We start from the raw sequence: 14421 nt of genomic DNA on the forward strand, positions 1-14421 counted from the left end.
GTCACTAACTGAGATGGAGAGAGAGGAGACGGGGACGGGCGGCACGGTTTGGATAAAAGAGCCTGCTGACAATGCTCCGAGTCGATTATCAGCACAGAATGGAATCCCAGTGGAGTCGGGCCCTGCACCTTACGCAAAACCCAGAATTGACAGAGCATTCGACTGCTTTCATTGTTTATGTGACATGGAGATGTTGCTGCAAATCAGGGACCATACTGTGGCTGAGGCGCACAGAGCAAAATGAGACGACAAAACGTGGGACATGTCTGTGGATGAGCTGGAAGCGTTCATTGCGCTCCTGTATGTCCAGAACACGCCTTTGGAGAGCCTCTGGTCAGATAGGTATGGGATCACTTTCTTCCGAGACACCATGCCACGGAACCGCTTCAGAGAAATCATGTGATACCTGCGTTTTGATGCAAGAGCGACCAGACGAATGCGCCTGGAAACTGACAAATTCCCCTTAGTATCAGAAAATTTGAATGTTTTTTTTACAGAACTGTGCTACCTCTTACAAGCCAGGAGTGAACATCACCGTTGAGGAGCAATGGTTCCCCACGAAAACGAAATGTCTCTTTACGCATGAAGTTTCGGTTGGCAGCTGACTTCACAGCAAGTATGTGCTGAATGTCTTTCCACATCTGGGGAGAGATGAATCTTAGCGTCCTGAAAATGTGGTGATGAGGCTTGTAGAACCTTACCTTGGCGAGGGTAGGAATGTAAACACAGACGAGATCTTCACATCACTGCCATTGGCAAATAAGTTGATTGACAAGAACACAAGCCTGGTGGGGGTGGTGCCCCCATCTGCATGTAACCAGTCACAAGCAGAGCTGTTATCCACAGCGGTGCCGAAGCACGACAAAGCTACACTTAAGGTTTACAGAAAGAAGCCTAGAAAAAATGTCTGCATCCTGAGTACTATGCATCTGACCGTTGCCATTGGCGGTGACACAAAGAGAAAACCAGAGACCCTGACGCACTATAACAGCAGAAATGTAGGCTATTAGTTCTATACATTTAGGCTACACATTTAGGCGCACCTTGCCATATTTCATGCATTGTGCACTTCTGTAACAAAGAGTAATTTCGTCCTGTTACTGTGCTAATGTTTAGTACTTTATTCCAGGTTGGTGTGGATACGATGACCAGACAGTTCACGGTGAAAGGGGGTACTCGCCGCTGGCCTGTTGCCGTATTCTACAACCTGCTCGACCTGGCTGCTATCAACGCGCACGTTTTGTTCGCCCAGTGTACCGGCAAGACAATGCGCGGCGGGATTTCATCATGGATCTGGCATGGGAGCTTCGTGAGAACCACATGAGCCAAGACGAAGGCAGCTGCAGCCGCCAAGGAGGCAGCCAAGGCCGCACCGCCTCCTTCCAGGGCACCCATCCAGCTGGGAAGAGAACACAGTGCCAGGTGAAGACGCAGTGTGCACGGAACCAGGCCCATGAAAGCTGTGCACAGTGCCACCGATTTGTTTGAGGGTCTTGCACCCACAAAGGTCCGAAGCGGTGCGCTGACTGTGGATCAGAGCAATAGAGGAGAGGAGGAAGAGACTGATTAATGCATGAAAGGCGCATATCCCACTGAAGGCGAGGGCACAATATTGTGTTCAACTCCAATCTAATGACAAATGTTTTATGTCATGGATATTGTCAACGAATATTAACATATGTATATAATGGTTCAAATGTGTTTTGCACTTTTTTTATCAGTCTGAATGCATAAATCCCGAGTGGCACAGCGGTCTATGGCACTGCATCTCAGTGCAAGAGGCGTCACTACACTCCCTGGTTATAATCCAGGCTGTGTCACATCCAGCGGTGATTGGGAGTCCCATAGGGCAGCGCACAATTGGCCCAGCGTTGTCCGGATTTGGCTGGGGTAGGCCGTCATTGTAAGTAAGAATTGTTCTTAACTGACTTGCCTTGTTAAATCAAATACAAAATGAATTGACCGTGCTTATCCTGAGGGAGATTATTTGATTATTTCTCTGATACTTTTAGCTACTATGCAAGTGAAATTGGTTAAATGATGTTTTTCTCACAAAATGTTATCATTCTTATCATTGATGTGGTCCTCTATGGTTATTTTTTGTACTCTTTTTTTGTACTTTTCCAATCCTATAAATGATTTATTAACCCCGCACAATTTATTTACATTTAATCAATTGTACTTGTGAATGTAGCTAAAAGTATCCCACAGAAAGCAAGAGGCCAGGCCACTAACAATTTAAAGAGCCAGTGCAGTCAAAATGTCATTTTCCAGTATTTTATATATATTTACAACCTATGAGGTTGGAATAATATGAATTACGACCAGGTGACCAGATTTACGTCCTTCTTCAGTGTATAGGTGCAATTTTATTTGATTTCAAAACCGCTTTTTTTATTTAGGGGACAACTGATGATAAATAACATTTGCTTTGATGAGTAGCGGGGTGCTTTTAATCAGGGTTGCCTCTCATCTGCCAATGGGGGATGTGTGTTTTTCTGGTCTACCTGTATACAAACAAGTTAGTCACAAAGGAATACAGAATTATAAGGTAAGAGAGTGGGCACCAAGGACAATTCAATTGCCTTAGGTGTCTGCTCACTTGAATACATTATGTCGATTCACGAGGTACCTTTCCACAAGGGATATCAGGCTCAGCCGTTCATAAATATGCGGGGCTAACTCATAAACGATATGCAAAATCTGTAAGGACAGTGTTCTTGTAACAGTCTAAATTTGGCCTATAGGAAGGAGGTGAAATATAATTATTAGTTTAAACCGTGTGGAGATACAGAATGTAATGTATACAGTGCCTTGCGAAAGTATTCGGCCCCTTGAACTTTGCGACCTTTTGCCACATTTCAGGCTTCAAACATAAAGATATAAAACTGTATTTTTTTGTGAAGAATCAACAACAAGTGGGACACAATCATGAAGTGGAACGACATTTATTGGATATTTCAAACTTTTTTAACAAATCAAAAACTGAAAAATTGGGCGTGCAAAATTATTCAGCCCCTTTACTTTCAGTGCAGCAAACTCTCTCCAGAAGTTCAGTGAGGATCTCTGAATGATCCAATGTTGACCTAAATGACTAATGATGATAAATACAATCCACCTGTGTGTAATCAAGTCTCCGTATAAATGCACCTGCACTGTGATAGTCTCAGAGGTCCGTTAAAAGCGCAGAGAGCATCACGTTCTGTGAGCCTGGTCTGTCGAAAAGGGTAAATACAAAACGGGTGAAAAGCATGACCTACCTTGCCCGGATGTACTCCAGATTTAGGTTGTCAGTCCAGATGAGAAAAAGGTGTCTAGCCCCCTCAAGCCAATGTCTCCACGTCTTCAAGGCCTTGACGATAGCCAACAGCTCCCGGTGCCCCACATCATAGTTTAACTCCGTCTGGCTGAGCTTCTTCGAGAAGAAGGCACAGGGGCGGAGCTTCGGTGGTGTACCAGAGCTGAGAGAGCACGGCTCCCATCCCAGCCTCAGATGCGTCCACTTCCACTATGAACGCCGAAGAGGGACCCGGATGGGCCAACACGGGAGCCGAGGTAAACAGAGCCCTCAGGTGACTAAAAGCTCTGTCCGCCTCAGCTGACCACTGCAAGCGCACCGGGCCCCCCTTCAGCAGTGAGGTAATGGGAGCCGCTACCTGACCAAAACCCCGGATAAACCTCCGGTTGTAGTTGGCAAACCGTAAGAACCGCTGCACCTCCTTTACGGTGGTGGGAGTCGGCCAATTACGCACGGCTGCAATGCGGTCACTCTCCATCTCCACCCCTGTAGTGGAAATGCGATACCCTAGGAAGAGACGGACTGTTGGAAGAACAGGCATTTCTCAGCCTTGACGTACAGGTCACGCTCCAACAGGCGACCAAGCACTCTGCGCACCAGGGACACATGCTCAGCGCGTGTAGCGGAGTATATCAAAATGTCCTCAATATACACCACTACACCCTGCCCGTGCAGGTCCCTGAAAATCTCGTCTACAAAGGCTTGGAAGACTGATGGCGCATTCATTAACCCGTACAGCATGACGAGGTACTCATAGTGCCCAGAGGTGGTACTGAAAGCCGTCTTCCACTCATCTCCCTCTCGAATACGCACCAGGTTGTCAGCGCTCCTGAGATCTAATTTGGTGCATTGACTCTTATCGCTGTGGCTATGAGCGGTAGCGGGTAACTCGCCGTGATCTGATTAAGACCCCTATAGTCAGCGTGTAAAGTATCGCCTGGAGTGCCGTACCCAGGCCTGGCATGACCCCTGATCGATGTCTCCACAAGCTTCCTCCAATGCCTGTAGAAGGGCTATGCGTTGGTGTGGCTGGCGATCACACACTTTCCAAGCCATGCTGAGAATAATCATTCAATAGGGTTCAAGAACGGAGAGTATGGGGTAGATTGTGTGCAATGAAAAGTGGGTAGGTGACCTGTGAACCAATTGCGGACCACAGCAGCCCGGTGAAAACTAACATTGTCCCAGATGATAACATACCTGGGCTGCTCTGGCCACTGGTCATTCGGGATTAGTCTGTTGTGGAGGCGGTCCAGAAATGTGATAAGGTGTGCAGTGTTGTATGGGCCTAGGATTGCATGATGGTGAAGGACGCCATTTTGACTAATAGCCGCACACATTATGTTGCCACCACGTTGTCCCGGGACGTTGATAATGGCACGGTGTCCGATGATATTTTGCCAGGTTGAAACCTGCCTCGTCCACATATATTAGCTCATGATGCACTGCATCTGCTTCTCGCTCCATGTCTCTCTGAAAGAGACAAGACAAAACAATGTAGCACAGTATGAAAAGACAGGGATCAGTCAATATGATGTAGCACCATACACTTCCACATCCAGTACCAATGATAGGATTCATATCTCAGTTGTTTTACAGGTTTCTGTACAGCTGCTTCATCCTAATTCTATTGCGTTTCAGTAGACGAGACAGTGCAGAGACACTCACGCTGTTGACGTTTGCTGTTGACGTTTTAGAATTTGGTGTTATCTACCATTATGTGGTCCTGCAGTTCTGAGTCTGATGCAGTTATTTGCAATTATCATATTTACAATGTGGGTCTCCTGCTCTGGGGTGAACAGACGACCTCTTCCACCAGATACTGGTTTTCTTGCAGTTCTGTAAAAACATTTGAATGGTTTTAGTGATAGATCCTTCTCATTATGAAAGTACAGTACATATTACTGTACCAGTAATGCTCATGCCATGGCTGACATGATTTCATCAGTTATTGTGTTCCTGACTCCACTTCCTCTTCCCCGTCCTCTCCTTCTCCCCTGCCCTACTTCACCTCTTCCTTCTCTTACTTCTTCACCTCCTCGTACTCCTCTAGTTCTCACCCTCTTACTCTCTGTCCAATATTGGCCTCCATTGTTGTCCAAACCAAATGTTTACCTGTGGCCTATTTATAGTGCTCAAGCTCTGATTTGTAAGTTAACTCATTATCTAAAAGTGTTTTCATGTGTCAATGTGGAAAGGCATTTGGCGAAATAGTGTAGCAATGTAGAGACCAATGTTTACAGTTTTGCTAGAAGTGCGTTATTAAATTGCAAACTGAGTGTAGTGAGTTGTGATTACAGTTTAGCAAAAAGTGTGTTATAAAATTACAAACTGAGTGTAAAGCAGAGAACGTGCATTCAGTTTGGCACACTTGGTAAATTCCTTGGCTCCAAGTGTAAATGGTTTCAGAGATAGTGCTTCAAGAATCACTGTTTGAGTTTAAGCATTCAGAAAAAAAAACTGTAATCACGCATTGGAGTCTGAAAAGGCTCTAGTCTAAAGTCAGGAGACAGTTGAAGTGTTGGCCACCACATGCTTATGGCAAACAACACCAGATCGAAAACATGCAAAAGAACAGAGAGGAGATGGATTCATGCGTAAAGGGCGGATACCCCACTGAATGCACCCAGGAGGATAACACTGTGTCCGATCGAGCTTTAACGACTTGTTTAATATCATGGATATATTCACACAAATACTCATTTCTGCATTTCATGTTTCACATTTGTGATTTGCTAAATGTAATCGACAAATAAAACTGCTCAAATGGATTACATTGTGGTGTTTTTACTCCAAGAAAAAAAGACTAACTGTTTGTAGAGTAACATTTGAAAATGCATCGTATTTCTTATTAAAGTATATTCATTCCTACTTTAGTCCAACATGGCAACAAATGGTCACTAAGGTCAACAAAATAACCCCATAATAGGGAGTTTTAGTTGTAATGGGTGCAATAGTCAAAGAAAGGCTACTACAGGGCTTTTGGGAGAGGACACCCAACACCATCTCGCATATTTTAACCCCCCCATCATTTCATCAACTTTCTTTGCATAAAAGTTCAAAAAATAAATACAAAATATCCCCCAGAACATATACAAGATCAAAAAGACAGTTTGGTTGGTTTAGCAGTAGTGTTTTAAGCATTGCATTAAGTGTCATAATATTAATCGAACACACTACTCATCCGTTTCTACTTGTCAGATTTGAATAACAGCAAAACAGTGATGGAAAAATCATACAGGTGTTTGCAATCACAGTATCACAATGGTTAGAAATGGTTATGTTGTAACCGAATAATTACCATTATATCAACTGACTGTACAATACGCATCTCAATAAAACTGTTGACCGTTCTCTTCTTAGAGATCACCAACCTCTCGGAGTAATACACACTAATACTGACTGAGATGAGATTGTACTTTATTTATCCTCAAGGGGAAATTTTGTTTAGATTGTCATTTCTTCTCAATAGCTGATAAGGAATCAGCCAGTGACCCCTATAGATAACAGACAGAAACAAAAATAGTATATTCCCGTCAACCAATACAATTTCAACTTTCTAGTACAACTTTGAATACAGTCATTCCCATTTTCTGAGGCAGTTGATATAGACAAAAGTTTAGTTGAGTCAATTCAGATTCTGTCTCCAAAATATTTATTGGTTTAATTTACTGGCATAAAATCGTACGGGTGTGGGGGAAATGATCTCAGGAACACACTGGTTACGTTTTCAATCCAAATAAAATAGCATTTTCCTATAAAAACACAATCTACACTTTTACGTTGTCTACAGTTGACCAGCAACTGCAGCAAAATAATCAAGACAAAATGCTACAGGAAAAAATATATTCAGTTATATAATTTGATATAATTACATTTCTTATTTTCAAAAAAGCACTCGCACATCTGAGTTATCTGGTTGCAGGTGCGAGGGAATACGATAACCTCAAAGAAAAGAGAAACCTGCACATTGCTCTAGTTAAAGCATAATATTTCAAAACAAGTAATACCCAGCAAGAGCAGTGTGTTTAATATGGCGTTGCAAATGACAGTTAGGTTGTAGACTTAAGATTACGCAAGTTGACATGATGTCCATACTGCTGCAAGCCATTCTTCAAATATCTTATACGGGTCGCCAAATCCACATGAAAAGTCCAGCCAACCTTCGCAAAGCATCTGTTTAGCTTCTTCACACATCCCACCAGGACAACTGGGCACAGACGTCAATTCGTTGTCTATCCACGTTGTTTCAACGTATTTTTTTTCGTTTTAAAATAACGTGGAAACAACATTGATTCAACCAGTTTGTGCCCAGTGGGGTGGCTCGATTCAATCCAAATTACTGAAGTTCAAAGTTATAGCACAATTTTACATTTAATGACAATGTTCCCACGTTTATGGAGACTGCATTCACGGTAAACTGCATTTGTCGGCTCAATCAGAAATAGCCTTTAAATTTCAAGCATGCTAAATGTAGCTTGGCATTTATTGTCATGAATCTTGCCCTGGAGTCAGCTCTGCAGAGTGGTCACTAGCTGACTCGACACTGGACTTGACCAACCAATTCCTGACACTCACGTGCCGTATCCCTAAAAAGAGAGTGAAATGCATGCAGACACCAGACACTTCTCTCCCTACCTGCTTCCTCTTTCTGTCTCCTTTTAAGAATAGAAACTACTTTTTCCATTGAGTAGTCTAGGATCCCTTCACAACACACAGCAACATTCTCTGTCCCTATAGTTGAAACATACAGTGCAATTTTTCAATTTCCGCCTTTCACTACCATTCTATGGATACACGTCCATATTAGGACATCCTCAGTATCACCATTCAGTATCACTCCATCATACCCGTGTGTTGTCCATATTAGGACTGCCTCAGTCTCAGCAATCAGGTATTGTACTTGTTCCACCATCCATCAGTGCTCTCTCAGGTCTATGTGTTCTGATGTATGAGTCTGTCCCTGTATGCGTTTGTACACTAGTGAAAAATCTAATGTCCCCTCTAGGGATCAGAATCGTTTTATTTCTTTTTAATTCAGTTTAATTCATCCAATTGGCTAGGCAGTTGCCATTGTGCTGGTTAGCTGGTATACACAGGTTAAGGTTGGGCACTCTGCGGTAGACAAAATGGAAGGGTTGCGAGTTTGGGTGGCTGTGTATCTCCGCTTTGATTCGCTGGGGGTGTGTGTCCGGGGCAAGCTGCTGACTGGTTGCCTCAGTGATGAGAAAGAGGGCGTGGTTCTCGGGGTCATGAACATTGAACTTGTAGGTGCAGAGCGAGCATACTTCTTCGGTGGTGGAGTACGGGTGGACTAGGAGGGTTTTGGCTGTGCAGCCGCTGTTGACTTCTTGTAAGGCGACTCGCAGGTAGTTCTGAAGGAGAAGGGATACAAGGAATGTGATACAGGTATCATTCATACAAATATACATGTATGCAAACATGCAAAACAGATATAAAATATACACATGCAAAAATACATGGGAGAAAATGACACAGAGAGAGACAGAGAACATTACACGGATATCAGTTATATGCAGGTGCTCATGCAGGATCAGAACTGAGACACAAATACACAGGAATGTTTTTGTTTTTTGAAGACACACAGGGAGAAAGATGAAGGAGCGCTGATACGGCTCTAATAGCCTCTATTCTTTGTATGGCGTTTACAGGAAGACACAGCCATTTCAGAGCTAACAGAGAAAACCCAAGACAACGCGTCATTAGTACACAATCACATGCATTAGATTAGTCCTATCTCATCTACCTTTCAGCTTCCTTCTCAATATCACTCCCTTCTTGACCATCCCTAACCCGGAAATCAAACACATTTTTGTCTTCCAAAAGTGTCTTCATAGTTCCAGATCATTTTTGAATACAGATCCAGATGTAGAGGGATAGTCTCGGCATGTCACCACCGGCGCTTCTCATGCAGATTGGTGTTGAGTGAAGTTGCCCCGTGACGCTAATCTTGGGTCAGTTTTGCATTTCCCCCCACTAATGGTTAAGGTTAGGATTGGGGGAAAGAAAGCTGATCCTAGATCTGTACTTAAGGGAAACTTCACACTGGAGCCATGCAGATTGTCTCCCCCGTCTCGGGGAAGGCATTTTAGGGGGGCGTTCTTTCAAACTCACTGCCTGGGGGTCAGATGGGGTTCAGGGCGATACCTGGAAGTCGTCCACGGAGGGTGCCGTGCGCTGGGCGGTGCGTCGGCGGTGCCACTGGTGCAGGGTGTCTCTGGCCTCGGAGCTGAGGACCCTGGCTGCCTGTTCCTCCTGGAAGTTCTTGATGAGAGCCATGGCCCCGTACGCACTGGTCAGGTAGTAGCCACCTGGGAGAGGGAGGGTTGGGGAGAAGGGGCGAGCAGGCAGGGAAGGAGGAGACCCAGGAAGAGAAATATAATACATGTCAATATGGGCATGCTGTGGGTTTGACTGTGGACGTGTTAATGTGTCAACGAGGCCATACGAGGTAGAAAATGAAGTATACGGTTTGCATGTTGGTGAAGAATACATTCTGGTGTATACGTGAGTATATCGCAAACTGTATACTGTGGTATTGATTCCAGTTTCATGACGTGATGGGAGACCTACCCTCTCCATGCAGCAGTGAGGGGTCCAGCAGCTCCATCATGTAGAGGATCTCAGTGTCCAGCTGAGGCATGTCACACTGGGCCAGGACATAGGTCAGCATCGGTAGGAAGTCATCTGCTCCGTACATCCTTCCTGAGAGAGAGAGAGATTAGTATTATTTTTATGTTAATACTGTAAATCTCCAAAGTAAACTTTGGCAATATGTACATTGTTACATCATGCCAATAGAGCAAATTGAATGGAAGGGAATTGAAAGGGGAGAGAGAGAGAGAGGAGAGAGCGATAGAGAGAGAGGAGAAAGAAGAGAAGAGAAGAGAAGAGAAGAGAAGAGGAGAGGAGAGGAGAGGAGAGGAGAGGAGAGGAGAGGAGAGGAGAGGAGAGGAGAGGAGAGGAGAGGAGAGGAGAGGAGAGGAGAGGAGAGGAGAGGAGAGAGAGAGAGAGAGAGAGAGAGAGAGAGAGAGAGAGAGAGAGAGAGAGAGAGAGAGAGAGAGAGAGAGAGAGAGAGAGAGAGAGAGGTCACAATGGGCCAGGACGTAGGCCAGCATGGGCAGGAAGTCATCCTCCCTGTACAAAGGGGAAAGGCAAGGTGAGGTATAGGAAAGTTGTGGTCAGATGAAAACACACACATGAACACACATACTCAGAAGCATGCAGATAAAACAAGGTTGGGGGTCAATAGAATTTAAAAAAAAAGTTTTATCAAACAAAATAATTAAGAAAAAGTGCTTTTTTCCTTCCTGAATTTCCTGAATTTACTGACTTTAAATGGAATTGATCCCAATCGTGTGTAATACACAACCAGATACACTGTAGACAAATATGTGGAACTCATCCACACTCTCTGCACAGTCGTGGCCAAAATAATTGAGAATGACACAAATAATAATTTTCACAAAGTCTGCTGCCTCAGTTTGTATGATGGCAATTTGCATATACTCCAGAATGTTATGAAGAGTGATCAGATGAATTGCAATTAATTGCAAAGTCCCTCTTTGCCATGCAAATGACCTGAAAAAAAGGGCTTCACAGGCAAGGATATTGCTGCCAGTAAGATTGCACCTAAATCAACCATTTATCGGATCATCAAGAACTTCAAGGAGAGCGGTTCAATTGCTGTGATGAAGGCTTCAGGGCGCCCAAGAAAGTCCAGCAAGCGCCAGGACCGTCTCCTAAAGTTGATTCAGCTGTGGGATCGGGGCACCACCAGTACAGAGCTTGCTCAGGAATGGCAGCAGGCAGATAGATGTGAGTGCATCTGCATGCACAGTGAGGCGAAGACTTTTGGAGGATGGCCTGGTATGAAGAACGGCAGCAAAGAAGCCACTTCTCTCCAGAAAAAATATCAGGGAAAGACTGATATTCTGCAAAATGTACAGGGATTAGACTGCAGAGGACTGGGGTAAAGTCATTTTCTCTGATGAATCCCCTTTCAGATTGTTTGGGGCATCCAGAAAAAAGCTTGTCCGGAGAAGACAAGGTGAGCGCTACCATCAGTCCTGTGTCATGCCAACAGTAAAGCATCCTGAGACCATTCATGTGTGGGGTTGCTTCTCAGCCAAGGGAGTGGGCTCACTTACAATTTTGCCTAAGAACACAGCCATGAATAAAGAATGGTACCAACACATCCCCCGAGAGCAACTTCTCCCAACCATCCAGGAACAGTTTGGTGATTAACAATGCCTTTTCCAGCATGATGGAGCACCTTGCCTTGAGGCAAAAGTGATAACTAAGTGGCTCGGGGAACAAAACATCGATATTTTGGGTCCATGGTCAGGAAACTCCCCAGACCTTAATCCCACTGAGAACTTGTGGTCAATCCTCAAGAGGCGGGTGGACAAACAAAAACCCACAAACTCCAAGCATTGATTATGCAAGAATGGGCTGCCATCAGTCAGGTTGTGGCCCAGAAGTTAATTGACAGCATGCCAGGGCAGATTGCAGAGGTCTTGAAAAAGAAGGGTCAACACTGCAAATATTGACTCTTTGCATCAACTTCATGTAATTGTCAATAAAAGCCTTTGACACTTATGAAATGCTTGTAATTATACTTCAGTATTCCATAGTAACATCTGACAAAAATATCTAAAGACACTGAAGCAGCAGACTTTGTGAAAATGTATATTTGTGTCATTCTCAAATGACCATGACTGTAAATGTAACCTCCCTCCCAAAACACATTCTCCCCCCAATCCCACCTACCTGAGTTATCCTGCATGATGGTGTAGATGAGTTTACACACTCGGAGCAGCAGCGACACCTTCTTATCCGGGGAGTACATCTTCCTCATGTTGTGGAACTTGTGGCGGATCTTCTCGATGGCCATGGGGTCAGGGGGCACGGCCCCGTCCACACCCAGGTCCTGGGGCCTCCGGGTCTTAGCCAGGGCCAGGTTCTCCCTCAGCTGCTGCCAGCCTCCACTGCTCACCTAGGAGGAGAGGAAGGAGAAGGTTATGACCGCAGAAATGTAGTTATTAGAAGTGACAAATGGGAGAGTAGAGAGAGGAAGGTCAAGGTTGTGATTATAGATATAGAATTACTAGACAAACAAGGTTATGAATCATCTTCATGGTCATGATCGCCATCTATTCATTATATTTCTATGATCATTGTTCCTTCTATTTATTATATTTCTATCATAGAAATGTAATAACTAGAAGGGGAGAAAACCACAGGTCTGAGAGGTTATGATGACATCAACTTCAGGATTAATATATATCCTGTTAAAAGACATGAGCTCCTTGACTAACGTTCTACTAACTTGACTAACAGGTGCTGCAATGGAAGACAAAGCTCACCTGGAAGTCGTGCAGGGCCACTTCCACTACGCCCTTCAGCGGCTTCAACACACATTTGTGCATGGCCTTCTCCAGGACAGAGTCTAGAGATAAAACACGCAGACACGTTGGGAGTTAGTGACTGCTTCCCCACACTGGCTTGTAACCTAAACTGGATCAAGACACACTGCTGTGTGCAGGGCTTTCTTCGTCTTTTTGGAGTTCGATCAATGTTTCACACAATTAGGAGGATGTGGTAAAAACCAAGAGCTTTACGTTTAAAACGTTTTAGAGGGATAAATCTCACGCAACTGAAAAGGCTTTTCCGCAATGAAACGGTGAACGTAAACGCTGTAAAAAGTCATGCAGTAAAATAAATACCATCCACAACCATTAAAAAACACCAACTGACCCAGATGCAGTTTGACCATGCAATAGCATTTTATTGTACAATGGTGCGCGTACGCTGTCAAGAGTTACTTCCACTGCCTCGCCCTAAAACACAACCCAGCCATAACCCTAGCTGAACCTGCACACTAACGGACATCACCCCAAGATCCCCAGGAGAATAACACATGCTTGAACACAAACTACACAGTTAGATAAAACAATAGCCGACATCCATCACGTAGCCTATTCTATTATTTTTCATCTGATCACAAACTGTAGAAAATCAGTGTCAAGCAAATAGTCATTGCTGCTGGTTAACTAGCGGTGACAAGAGCCCGTGAACCGTAGCCGGCAGCTGGGTACTGAACCGTAGTTTTGATCGTCTCTATTATTTCAACTGGTTATTCTTATGTTATAACCTCGTTAACATTTGTATACATTTTCATTTGTTACTGCCACTTTATCATGCAAAGCCTTCATCCAAATGAATCTGGTGGCCTAATGTGTGGAAAACCTGAGAGTAGCAAAAGTCTAGAGGAGGAGGACAGCTTTTTGGTGTTTGACATGAGCAATGCTGGGTTTTCCAGGAAGAAAGAAAGAAAGAAAGAAAGAAAGAAAGAAAGAAAGAAAGAAAGAAAGAAAGAAAGAAAGAAAGAAAGAAAGAAAGAAAGAAAGAAAGAAAGAAAGAAAGAAAGAAAGAAAGAAAGAAAGAAAGAAAGAAAGAAAGAAAGAAAGAAAGAAAGAAAGAAAGAAAGAAAGAAAGAAAGAAAGAAAGAAAGAAAGAAAGAAAGAAAGAAAGAAAGAAAGAAAGAAAGAAAGAAAGAAAGAAAGAAAGAAAGAAAGAAAGAAAGAAAGAAAGAAAGAAAGAAAGAGAGAGAGAGAGAGAGAGAGAGAGAGAGAGAGAGAGAGAGAGAGAGAGAGAGAGAGAGAGAGAGAGAGAGAGAGAGAGAGAGAGAGAGAGAGAGAGAGAGAGAGAGAGAGAGAGAGAGAGAGAGAGAGAGAGAGAGAGAGAGAGAGAGAGAAGGTACAGAGAGAGAGAGGAGTAGAGAGAGAGGGGGAGTGTACAGAGAGAGAGAGAGAAAAAAGAAAGAAAGAAAAAAGAAAGAAAGATAAAAAGAGGGAGGTTTGGGGAAGTGTAAGGTTAGAAAACTCCCCACTCCCTACAGACTACACAGCACTAAATTCCTATATGTAAATGAGCCCGTTTAGCAAAGCAATGTCAACCAAGGTAAAAACTGGGTAGCGTCTTACTGTTGGCTACGACTAATAAAATAAATATGATTCTGAATAGATGGAGAGGTAGGTAGATTATTAACATGGACTCGGGAGCTGGATAAACACACACAGGTTAATAGTTCAAAAACA

General features: G+C 43.8%; 1 protein-coding gene across 3 annotated transcripts in view; it reads right to left on the reverse strand.

Moving 5' to 3' along the window:
• Positions 1–5950: 5950 nt before the first annotated feature.
• The window catches only part of LOC110485774 (ras and Rab interactor 2), a 49206-nt gene continuing 40735 nt past the window's right edge, over positions 5951–14421 (reverse strand). For 2 of the 3 annotated variants that reach the window (XM_036940427.1, XM_036940426.1), the window contains exons 10-14: positions 12688–12770; positions 12092–12317; positions 9893–10024; positions 9467–9630; positions 5951–8673 (exon numbers count right to left, since the gene is read on the reverse strand). In XM_036940427.1, the coding sequence (XP_036796322.1) occupies positions 8341–8673; positions 9467–9630; positions 9893–10024; positions 12092–12317; positions 12688–12770 (938 nt within the window). In that variant the 3' untranslated portion in view covers positions 5951–8340. Of the gene's footprint in view, positions 8674–9433; positions 9631–9892; positions 10025–12091; positions 12318–12687; positions 12771–14421 lie in introns of all 3 variants that reach the window. The other variant, XM_036940428.1, reaches the window with a different exon arrangement.

The sequence above is a fragment of the Oncorhynchus mykiss genome, chromosome 13 (assembly GCF_013265735.2).
Source record: "Oncorhynchus mykiss isolate Arlee chromosome 13, USDA_OmykA_1.1, whole genome shotgun sequence".
NCBI classification, from domain to species: domain Eukaryota; kingdom Metazoa; phylum Chordata; class Actinopteri; order Salmoniformes; family Salmonidae; genus Oncorhynchus; species Oncorhynchus mykiss.